General features: G+C 44.4%; 1 protein-coding gene across 1 annotated transcript; it reads left to right on the top strand.

Annotated features, from left to right (window-relative positions):
* Nucleotides 1–4,211: 4,211 nt before the first annotated feature.
* On the top strand, nucleotides 4,212–11,779 carry LOC125177650. Its single transcript, XM_047879798.1, has 3 exons — nucleotides 4,212–4,319; nucleotides 10,904–11,168; nucleotides 11,682–11,779. The coding sequence occupies exons 2-3, from the start codon at nucleotides 10,904–10,906 to the stop codon at nucleotides 11,750–11,752; spliced, it is 336 nt and encodes a 111-aa protein (XP_047735754.1). The 5' UTR covers nucleotides 4,212–4,319; the 3' UTR covers nucleotides 11,753–11,779.
* The last annotated feature ends 302 nt before the right edge of the window (nucleotides 11,780–12,081 follow it).

The raw sequence follows: 12,081 nt of genomic DNA, 5'->3' as shown, positions 1-12,081 counted from the left end.
AACTCACTGCTACAATTCTGCTGTGCTTAACCGCCCGGCCTCCTCGCCGATTCTGACCAGAAACTGGCGCACAGAGCTGGGATCGAACCCGTGCCTCTCTGCGCCAATCTTGGTACTCTGAACTTTAACCACTGGGCCACCCTGCCATGAATGGAACCGTTAAAATCCGCGAGGGCAACTTCATATTTTAAAACAGGCCTACGTGTGGAAACTTTTTCGTTTGTTATTCGACCCTTCAGTCTCGCTTAGTGGTTAATGATGTAAGAATAGTTTTATTGATCTCTTTTATCCTCGGAGGCCGTAATGAAAAATATTCTTCCATTCGTACGTCTGAGTAGATTTAGGGTTACACTTTAGGTTTTGTTAAAATCGGTACGCATGTTACCCTCCGCCCGCCACGTTTAGAGCTAGGGTTGCGATATGTACACATATTGCCCACAACGTTAGGAGGAAGGTTATGATTTGTACATATGTCGCTACCCTGAGTAGTGTAAGTTATAAGAGCGTCTGTTGATCAAAATCGTTTCTGTCGACTTTCTAGACAACTATTTGTCAGCCTCGTCAAGGGACAAGAACTATTTGACGGTGTCGATCAATTGCTATTGCGTAAATTTGGACCTTTTTTGAAGTTTAGTATAGAAAAGAAAATTTTCTCAAGTGTCCAATAGAAAATAAGTTTATCATGGCGTAGGTATAACTATTTTATAGCCTTGGAGAAGCTTCAAACGATAATTAATATTGTGGTTGAGGATCATTCCAACGAACTTTTGTCTAGAAAACCAAGAAGACTGTTCATGAATGTTGCTCACAAGCTTATTTGCTTATGAGCAAAGCAGGCGATCAAATAATACAAATATCAAATGTTGCTACGCCCGGCGCTTGACGACTCACGGCGATCTGTGTTGTCCATGTGGATAACTACTTGTATGCTTCACCTATTTATATTAGAAATAGATTAAGGATTGAGGTTGATGTCGTGTCATAATGTAGTTGATTTTATGTCATGATATTGTTGATGTTGTTTACTGATGTTCATATAGTCGTAAGTCGAATGTCGATGTCTTGATGAAACATGAATTGATGTATACGTCAGTTAGGTCACGTTGTCTACAATGAGCTCTATAGTCTATAGCCATTAGTCATGTTCTGTGTCTCTTCCAAGCCATTTAGCCCTTTACGCCCTGGCGTGACGAATTCGTCACACAGAAAAAAACATCGGTTTTCCAACAATTTCACGTTTTCTGTCATTTTTTCGAAAAATTCACATGAATGAAAAAAGTCTTAGATTTATTTTTTACATATGTGTACCAACTTTCAAAGTTATCTGTCGGTAAGTAACCGAAATAAAATTTCCAATTTCCAATGGCAATGTCCAATTTCTTAAGGAAATTCTATTTCGGTTAATTACTGACAGATAACTTTGAAACTTGGTACACATATGTAAAAGATAAATCTAAGACTTTTTTGTTCGTGGGAATTTTTCCAAAAAAGTGAAAGAAAACGTGAAATTCTTAGAAAACTGACAAAAAGGGGGTACTGTAGAAATCTATCTCCTCCTATGATTTTTGAGCTACAACATCGAGCGAGACGCATATCATTCGATGCGTAAGGACCATATCTATCGATTGGTCCTTGCTGTTTTTCAAAATTCTAATTTTTGTGGGTGGGGTGGGCATTTTTCGAAAAAAAACTCTAGATCTTTTATTTGCGAATCGAACGGTATATTACTCATTGCTGTAGCTTAAAAACTCTGGGAGGAGATAGGTTTGCAGTGACAATAAGTGTGAATGTTCAGTAGGGCGCGACAAAGTCCCGAGCCCCTCAAAATAGGCATTCAAGGTGACATAGATGCAAGACTAGACATTACTGGAGCCGAAATTCAGTCAAGGATGGTGGGAACGACTGCATGAGCACCATCCCACACGACAGCAGCCGGGTAACTAAAGAGCAGCGTCTTCAGGTTGTCTATTTATGTGCCCGACCAGTAATTTTCGCCCATATTAAATGTTAAAGAACTCCCCCACCCCTAACCCTTTCACGAACTGTCGTCATTTGGATAGGTCAGAATGTCAGCTTTGAAGTGAGACTTAAAACCGAAAAAGTGAATTTTACGATTTTCATCCCAGAAATTCAGGGCGTAAAGGGTTAAGTCAATTTAATTACTTAGGCACAACACGCGTCTCAAATTATGTTCAATAAGCTGAGAAACTCTATCGACCAGAAATTATTTATTATGTTTAGATGCTATTTTTATCACTATATTGAACAATTGTTTGCTGATAAAAACCATTATATTTGTGCACTGTACCTTAATGTACAATCGTGCCTTAGTATGGAACATAAATTGATGTACTGTATATTATGTGTGCCTTGTGTCAGTCATTAATGTTTGATGTGTGGACTGCTGAGGTCATGCAATCAGGGCTCATACTTGTATACTTCTATCGCTTCCCGTACGTTATCTCTTATTTGTTATTGTGCCTGCTGTACGTTATCTGTTATCGTGCACTACGTTATATCTGTGGTTATCTTGCGTTATCTTACCTTTAATTAATTATCACTATATTTCATTGTAATGTATTTATATCATTTTAACAGAGGTAACGACTAATATAAAAGGTTAACTATACGGATCCTAGTTGACCCCATGTCAACTCATCATATATCCTGTTTGAGGGACTGCATCGTCCACACGTCAGCTCATCATATCTTGTTGGTTCACACAGCGCAGTTAATGGTAGTGGGCTCACTGTCCAATATTAATTTCCTTGTTTTCACTTTAGTAAACTACCTCCCAGTAAAATTATTCAATAAACTACCCATCAATCAGATTATCCTTCTTTACCTGTATGCCAACTATTGCAGGGAATCCACAAATTAAAGTAAAAATCTGGCTACCGTCAATGCCAATTACCTCGCGACAGCATTTAAATCGCAGGCCTTCAATAGAAATGATCTAATTTATAAACGAAACAGAACATCATCTCTCTGATCGTGAGTTCTTTGTGAAACAGTCATCACAGTAGGACCAAAACAGCTTCGTTCTTATTATGTGGGTACCAACCCTACAAATCGTCATTCTGACCAGGATTACACGGGTTTTAGTGACGAGCAGCGAGGTATTGCAGTATCTACCGAGTGGCAACTTATGTGTCATTGAAGGTAGTTTCCATGGGGTGCCCGATAGTCCGTTTTGAGCGCCATTGATTTCCTTCGCGATATGCAAGGTTATTACACGTTAATTATGCAGTTTATCTGTAATAATTGAAATTAATATAGATTGTTTGTCTGTAAAATACCGGCTGTTTGGCACTTAAGGCCACACTGCAATTTTTAGCTCTAAAATATATGAATAATGCAGGTAAAAATAGAGGGAGGCGCTGGAAGTCGACATGACAACATGCGAAAAACTAGGTGCAGCAGATTGACGGTTATTTCCACGCTTCTGAGAGCAGTGGTGTAATTGGGGAAACAACTACAATTTCGTCTTGAAGGCTTCACATTATGGTGGAAATTTGTAGGCTTCACATTTGGATGGAAATTTCTTGGAAGTTCAAAAATGGAGGGTAAATAAGTTGGTTTTGGTCCTCCACCGAAGTGGAAGTAGTATACTACCTTTCTGGGGCCGGATTATCAAAACATGCTAAGTATACGTAGCCGCTAACGTTTAGCGTAAGTACAGCTAAGTAGACGTGACTCTACTGAGTGTTATTTGATTGGTCAGTTAGTTGGATGGTTTCGATAATACCTTTTCAGATGAGTCATGCGTAAGACAGTTTTGTTAATGCCAAATTTTGACTGACTTACGCCATACGTAACTTTTTGAACGTAAGTACGAAAAGTTACGTGAACTTAGCGAAGTTTCGTTAATCTCTGCCCTGGTGACCCGAATAAAGTTACAGAATAGTAAGTAACGAATATTGAGCATTAGCATCCTCAATTAAAACAGCTATCTTTTTATATGCGTGTTCACCGATATACTTATGTTTTAAGTTTACTTTTTACAAAGACTTCGCAATTGTAATTCATCTTAACTTGAGTTCATTTTAAGTGAGGAAAATGTTGTTCCTACTTGGGAAGGTTGGTCTTGAAAACATCGCCCATGTGTGTAGTCAGTGTTTTTTTATTCATAAAACCGCAAGAAAAAGTTTTTTTTTTTCAAAGAACCATCAAGACATTCACAAATTGTGCTCTGCTTGCTGAGTCACGATTGTGCTCTTGTAAGAGGTGGTTGTCCGCTCGTAGCTTCGGGATAAGTTCGAAGTTTCTGTGCAACTGAGCGATATTTGTCGAATACTACCCTATTTCTACGCCTTGAGGTGAGAATCAGTCATTATATTCCATTTATTTTGAGTATCAAATGCTTGTTAGTAATATTTCAAGCGTCTAAAACTTGCTTAAAACTTCATTTGCCGATGGGCGGCTTGCGCTCATGTTGGACATCATAACTGAGATAGGTACGACAGTTTCGTCAAAAATCGAAGTCCCCCCCAATTCTGACTCCGGTGTTTGCTGAAAGATTGTTTTAAATGCGAATTTTTCCAATCTCCAGTATCGTAAAGCGAACCTTGAAGCGAGTTATAAATATTCGTCTACAATTAAACTCCTGAAAATTTGTCCAGCTTACGTCACGCCTTCAATTATCGATTCTAATCATAATACTACCGGGACTACCGGCTGGCTTCAGAGTCTTGAAGTTGAAGATGTTACCTTCTATGGCACTTATAATAGCCGCCACTCAGCCGATGCCGCACTTAGCCTAGTTAGTTACGGCGACTTACCTCGCTCGGCTCGCCGCTTGTCACGAAAAACCGTATAATGAACGGAATTAGGCCTAGGTACGTGGGTTTTTAATGCCCCATAATAGCTAAGAAGCTTATTCGATCGTGCTTTAAAGTTTTGGGTCAGTTTGTTAACAAAATCAATGGTTTCTTTTGAAGGCTGGCCGCTGTCGAGAGGCGACATAAGTGATGTGTCGAAGTTAATGGCATTGACGGACGGTAGCACCGCGGCTACTTCTGTCAAATCCTGTTGCTAGTGAAGAGTTAGAGCTGTTGGCGACTTGCGAGGTTTGTTTGATAGGTAACTAGTTAGGTTGTTGGTCATGCAGCCACCGTACACTACCGATGAATCGCGATTTTAGTGCGAAAAGCAAAGGCCAAACTTGAAAAACTTTGCTGCGATCGAGTGGCGAATTAAGTGTTGGCTACGAACTACGCGCAATTCCGAAAGGTGGCACCACGCTGTAGGTAGTTCCTAGCTTCAATTAGGTGTAAGCCTTCCAAGACAATTACCATCATTTACCATAATGATATCAGGTTATTAATTTGGTGCCTGACCTGACACGTTCTTATAGCAATGATTAGCCTTGCAATGACTGCACCGGCAGATTGAAATATATGAACTAGCTCGCATATCGGATCTAGAAATCTGAAACTCCATTTTCCTCAATTTTTAGGACACATTTTGAAACTAATCAAATAACGAGGATGGGTTGATCATGAATATATGAACCATCATTCCTCGAATTCCACCTTGGGCCTGCAGGCAGTAGCTAGCTGCATTTTTTCAATGTCATCGTTTAGGAAAATAAAACATGGCGTGGATGGGAACGTCAAGAAAATCTTGTCCGCTCAGCTAATCAACGGCTAATAAACCGGCCAATGGCGCGTGACTTGCGATCCTTGCGTGACTTGCGATCCTTGCGTGACTTGCGATCCTTGCGTGACTTCTTGCGTGACTCGCGATCCTTGCGTGACTTGCGATCCTTGCGTGACTCGCGATCCTTGCGTGACTTGCGATCCTTGCGTGACTTGCGATCCTTGCATGACTCGCGATCCTTGCGTGACTTGCGATCCTTGCGTGACTCGCGATCCTTGCGTGACTTGCGATCATCCCGTGACTCGCGGTCGGTCTGATAAACGTTTATATATCCAGCTTGTGCGTGTTTATGACTTGTAATTATTTTTAAATAGGGACGGGGGTGGGACCCAACGCTGTAGTATTTTGGAGCTCTTGAAACCTTGTTGTTGGTGAATGGTGAGCGATGTCTTGCGGAAAGGTGAGTTAGTAGAAGTGGTTAAACTCCTTTTTTTCGCCAGATGTTAAGGACGTGTTCTCGAAAGGTTGTGTTAATCGTTAGTATATTGCATAATTCGTGTAAAACTGGAATTTATACACCGGAACCTACCCGTATACTAGTATATATTGAGTTACAGGCTTTTTTTGACGTTATTTGTTCGCGGATTTAGCCGTTTTTAGCGCATTTTTCGTTTGTGGAAAAAAGGCGATATTGTGCTCGGTGCTTGTCATGTCCGTCCGTCCGTCTGTCCGTGAATTCACATTTTCGTCGACGAGAGAATGCGCTCTCTGTCACTCACTGCAGTGAGTACTGATCTAATTTTTTAGTTTATCTGGCAACCCTGAATTGTGTACCACTACATCCAGGAGAAATACATTTCGTGGTGCGTATATGTACCACTTCGGAGTCAACGTGTTAATTGAATACACGTAGTGACTGTTTGAGTTTGGCTGTGGGAACGAGTGAAAAGTCTTGCGGATGTAAGTGAGAGAGGCCTCCGGTGCGACGTGGTACGTGTTGTGTTGTCTGATGCTGTACATAGATGCTTTCATAGCATTGATGTGTTCAGTGTTGGACTCGTGATTGTCGGCTATACAGTGAACACTGAACAGGTTTACCAGTGTTGCCTAAATATGAGTTCTTTCTCTTGAGCGTTTCCGTGTTGGAGGTAGGGAACAGATTTTTTATTTTATTCAAGCATCTATTTTTATGATTTGCAGAATTGTTAACGGTCTAATATTTTTTGCGATGAGTTCTTGCCACGTTATTGTTTGGAAGTGTTAGAGGCTGTCTGTATTTGCGTGCGCTGAGTGTGGTAGTAGAGCCGTGAGTTGATGCGTGCTATACTCAGCTATAGGGTGACTTGACAGTGTCTGGATTAGAAGTTTCTTGGGTGGGTTTTATGCCGGGGATGATGTGGTGTGTGATGCTGGGGACGGCTTTATCTGTAGCGTCTTGAACAAGTTTCGTCGAGTTGTGAAGGTAGGAGTGTTATTTCTCCAGTGTCGGGTGCAGGCATTGAGCGAAGGTATACTGAGTGGTGTGTGGCTCTTCCTACAGTGTACAGGCAGCTTTTAAGAATGATTTGCATGGTGGAATTGGCATTTAGATGGCATTGGTAGAGAGGGGAGCGATGATTAGGATAGGTATGGTTTATGGAAGTGATTGGTACGGGCTATAGGTGAATATTATAGAATGGTGTATTTTTTAGAAAAGTCCTTTTAGAGATGAAGTGCATATTTCATCTCTAAAGGGGGAAGGCGATGCCTATTTGCGTACATTTAAATGGAGCTATGAGAATGAAAAGTTGTTTCAAAATGATTAGTCAGAGTTGCATGTTTAATATTCTGCCATTCAAGTCTGCAATAAGTACCTCGTGTGTAGACTGTTAAAGGGAGTGTGGAAGTTGATGTAGTTAATATATATATTTAATTGTTTCATGGACATCAGTAGGTGGTTTTCCTTGTGACTTCGCCCTTCACACATGTCCTTCACATAGAGCTTCATGCCTTATTCTCGAGTTCATCGCTGTATAATCAATTACCAGTTATGGTAGAGTTCTGACGCTGAGGCTATGTTTTTGTGGTTCTATTCTTTGTTACCTGATCTCGCCCTCAACATCCTGAATAATCAGCCTCTCATCAGAGCGTATCACTTGGAAAGTATGACTTATTCTTTTTGGTGCTTCTGTTTCATACCATTTTTTGTATATATACGATTGTAGTAAAACTATACACATTTGTTTTCGCTCCCTCCTCTAGGGGGCGTCACTGCCTCAAACCTGACGGGCATATACGCAGCTAGAGGACAAGAGGCAGTAACCTTCATAATCATCACGACATTGATTACTTTCTCATTTTGCATTCCATTTCCATTATTGGGCCGTCGACCCCCGTCAAGGACTTCCCCCCCCCTAGGGTCCCACATCCGGCACGCCCTCTGGTGCCTCGCCATAGTGGCGGCCGACAGCACCCTGTTGCACCCCGGACACTGAGAGACCCTCCCCCTCCTGGCTCTCACCGGCTCCTCTCCCCCTCCACTCACAACCGCGCCAACGTCTCGACCCCCACCCTCCCCCTCCCGACTCTTCCCGGCTCCTCCCCCTCCCCACCGGTACCAACGTCTCGTACCCCAACACACCCCCTTACATGCCTCGCGTAATTTCCCTTCGTAATCCACGTATTGCACCTCCCGCACTGTCTCCTGTCTCCCACTCCACTCGCTCCACCCGTACACGTCCTCTCATGATTCACTCTTGCACCCTCCGTCTCAACACTCGTACCACATATGCTACATACAAACCTCACTCGCTCCTCAGCTACTGTATGCATACGCTTCTGGTGGTTGATCAGGCCCGCCTTACTTCGGCAGACCTTCCCACACCCCTCATATCTGCACACCCAGTCATTCACTCTTCTAGCATTCCTGTCCAGTCTCGCCACAATTGCATCCCAAGCGTACTCATGCCCTTTCTGACATTCCCACTCATACAAATGTTCAGTGCGTTCTTTCACCATGCCCTTCCATCCCTCCCTATCTTTGCTCAGCCGCTCTACATCCCTCCAGTCCACTCCCGCTTCCTTCAACATCCGCTTCCAATACAAGACAGTCTTCCTCTTACGCCCTTTCATCTTCCCGAAACCTTCCAACCTCTCGTACCATCCTAGCACCATCGCTTTCGTCAGCCTCTTATTTCCCATTCTCATAACATGTCCCACTCGCTCCAAAACACGCTTCTCAATTTTCCATCTCACTCCTTACACCCAAACACTTCCTAACATCCCACATGTTTACCCCTCTCGCTTGCATTTGCCTCAGAGGCAGGCCATTCCGATCACTCAACACGTATCTATAACACTTATCTATCCACTTTTGCAACCGATTCATATCCTTTACATACCACACTCTCGCCTGACAATCATACATCAGACTACTCTCCACACATGCCTCCACCACCCACGCCTGAGACTTCTACATGCTCGACCCTTTCAGCCACCCTTTCAATCTCCACCACAAATTTCCAGCTCTCCTGATCCTGTTATTCACATCCACTTCCGAACTCACCCAGCTCCCAAGTACTCTAATTTCACTCCCCTCTTCCGTCCCAAACTCAAGCACCTCCTCTTTCTCATTGTTTCGTTCCTCCCACTGATTCATCACTTCTTTCACTGCTCTCACACATTTTCAATCTCACTCTTCACGCCCACAATAGTGTCATCCGCAAACAAAGCCAAGGACACTCTCACTTTAACACACTCACTACTCCCCTTCTCCCATGCACTCTCTCCAGCAAACGAACCCCCTGACAACCATCTCCACGTCACCCCAACCTCTTCACCCCCGCTTCTTCTGGCCACCTCCGCTTGCCTCATTACCGCCTGATGGTATACATTAAACAAGATGGGTGACGTGGAGCACCCCTCTCGCGGGCACCCAGCTTTCACTCACTCCCTCCTTCCCTCTCACCTCGTAAACAGTCGACTCCTGCAAATCCACAATCGTATCCAAACATTTCCCTTTCATTCCATACCTCTCAAGCAACCTCCATAAACCCGGTTTATTCACTTTCGGATACGCTTTTCTTAAATCCAACAGTCTCGCCACAGGCCACTCCTCTTCATTCATGCCCTCATTGCCATTCAGTTCCATCTTCTCTTTAAATCAACTACGTCCTCTTGCATATGAACCATCATTTGCACCACAACCGCTGTCGACTTTCCCTTTCGAAACCCTGCCTGTTCCTCATCCAACAACACAACAACCCCAAATACTCAGCCCACCACGCCACTCTCGTCGCTATCACAATCGCAAGTATCCTGCTCCCCATACCCAACAGACATACCCCCATATAGTTATTGCAGTCATTCCTAACACCCTTCTAATAATAATAATAATGATAATAATGATAATAATAATGCCTACTTTCAAAAATTCATCTCAAGCATACAGAGCGTATGCTCTGTATGCTTCACAAACACTTCTCTCTTCTTCTCACAAACACTCTTGTATGCTTCACAAACACTTGTGTGCTTAACAAACGCTTCTCTCACCAACTCAATCACTGTCTCTCACTCCTTCATCCGCCCACTTAATATATGCAATCCTCACTCCATCTCCCCCCGGCGCCCACTCTTTCATATCGTTCATAGCCGCAACAATCTCTTCTCTTTCAGGCACTTCATTTAATCGATCATTTGCCTCTTTCGCTCTTTCACACTCTCGCAGGTCAGTCGCACCATTTACCGCTCGTTCTATCACTCTCGACACCTCATCATACCTCCCGCACGCCACTCGATCGTTCCAAATGCTCCTTAAATTCATTCACACAGATATTTGCACTCGCTCCAGCCTTGCATCCCATCGTGCCAATCTTCCTCAAACACTTGTACATGTCTCCCACTCTGCCTGTCGCACATGCTTCGTCACATTCCCTAATCTTATTCTGTCACCACTCTCGTTCAAGCAACCTCAACTGTCTTCGCAAAGCTCTCCTCGCCTGCTTCACCTCCTCTCTCGCTAAAACACTCAACTCCGTAAAAACACTCAATTTCTTTTGTTACCAACCTTATACCAAGATTCCGGACACCGACTGTAAGTCTTAGAACTGGATTTGTAGGTGATGACCTAGGACGAACATCATTGATCCTGTCACGACCAAAACCCCAAGAATCACCCTCCACCCTCGGTAGCCATGACTCAAGACGAAGACAGAGACCCTAAAAAAATTCAGCGACAAACAGTTTTAATGATCGTTCACACTCGATAATATCAACTGCTTTCTGACTTCAATAAAACTGAAAGGAATTTTTGTTCCTCAACGAGATGACATCGCAGGAGGCCGACTGCCGAGCCTCGGGTTTCGCCGAGACATTTCTAGCTGCTACGAGTACAGGTGGTACTGCAACGAACTGCCACCATCTGTGCCGCAGTATCAACAACCTTAGCAGTTCAGAAACAAGCAAGCTGTGGTCGAGGAAAGAAGATCTAGACGTGCATGTCGACTCTGACGACTCGGGCACCGTCTGTCACCCAGAGTCGCCTGTGGCGGAGCTGGCGGAGCAATACGAACGCAGCTGCACGCGGACAGGTGAGATGAACAGATGGTTCTTGCGGGTGCCTGGTGTTGCTTGTAGGTGTGGTGCTTGTAGGTGTGGTGCTTGCAGGTGTGGTGCTTGCAGGTGTGATGCTGGCAGGTGTGGTGCTTGAAGGTGTGGTGCTTGAAGGTGTGGTGCTTGAAGGTGTGGTGCTTGAAGGTGTGGTGCTTGAAGGTGTGGTGCTTGAAGGTGTGGTGCTTGCTTGTGTGGTACTTGCAGGTGTGGTGCTTGCAGGTGTGGTGCTTGCAGGTTGTGGTGCTTGCAGGTGTGGTGCTTGCAGGTGTGGTGCTTGCAGGTGNTCTTCCCCCTGCCCATCCCTCTCCTTCCTCCTCTCTCCCTCCACACCCTCACCTCCTCTTCCCCCTGTCTTCCCCTCTTCCCCCTGTCCTCCCCTCCCCTTCCTCCTGCCCTCACCCCCTCATCCACCTGCCTTCCCCTCTCCTTCCTTCTCCCCTCTCCATCCCACCTCCCCTGCCACCCGCTCTCACGTTCTCTGCTCCCGCCAGGGTCGCCCTGCCGCCCCGCCCGCCGCCCCTCACAGTCCCAGGGCGCCGCCGCCGCCCCCGCGGTAATGTAACGCGCAACGCGTGGGCCCTTCTTACACTTGGGCCCTCTGGGGACACATGTGGGCCCTTGTAGTCGTATGTGGGACAAGATTAGCAATTTTGTATTTAATCTGAGAGCTGGCCTTCTACTTAGGTACGTGATCGCGCTAATGAGGTGGCCTTCTACTTACGTACGTGATCGCGCTAATGAGGTGGCCTTTTACTTACGTACGTGATCGCACTAATGAGGTATTTTTATGCTTCGTACGTGATTGCACGAATGAGGTAGTCTTCTACTTGGTACGTGATTGCACTATTGTTGGTATTCTACTCAAGTACGTGATTGCACTAATGAGGTGGC

This window comes from Hyalella azteca, unplaced genomic scaffold (assembly GCF_000764305.2).
Source record: "Hyalella azteca isolate HAZT.00-mixed unplaced genomic scaffold, Hazt_2.0.2 contig3855, whole genome shotgun sequence".
Classification (NCBI taxonomy): Eukaryota; Metazoa; Arthropoda; class Malacostraca; order Amphipoda; family Hyalellidae; genus Hyalella; species Hyalella azteca.
The sequence above is the reverse complement of the archived record's forward strand: the minus strand, read 5'-3'. Positions and strand labels throughout refer to the sequence as shown.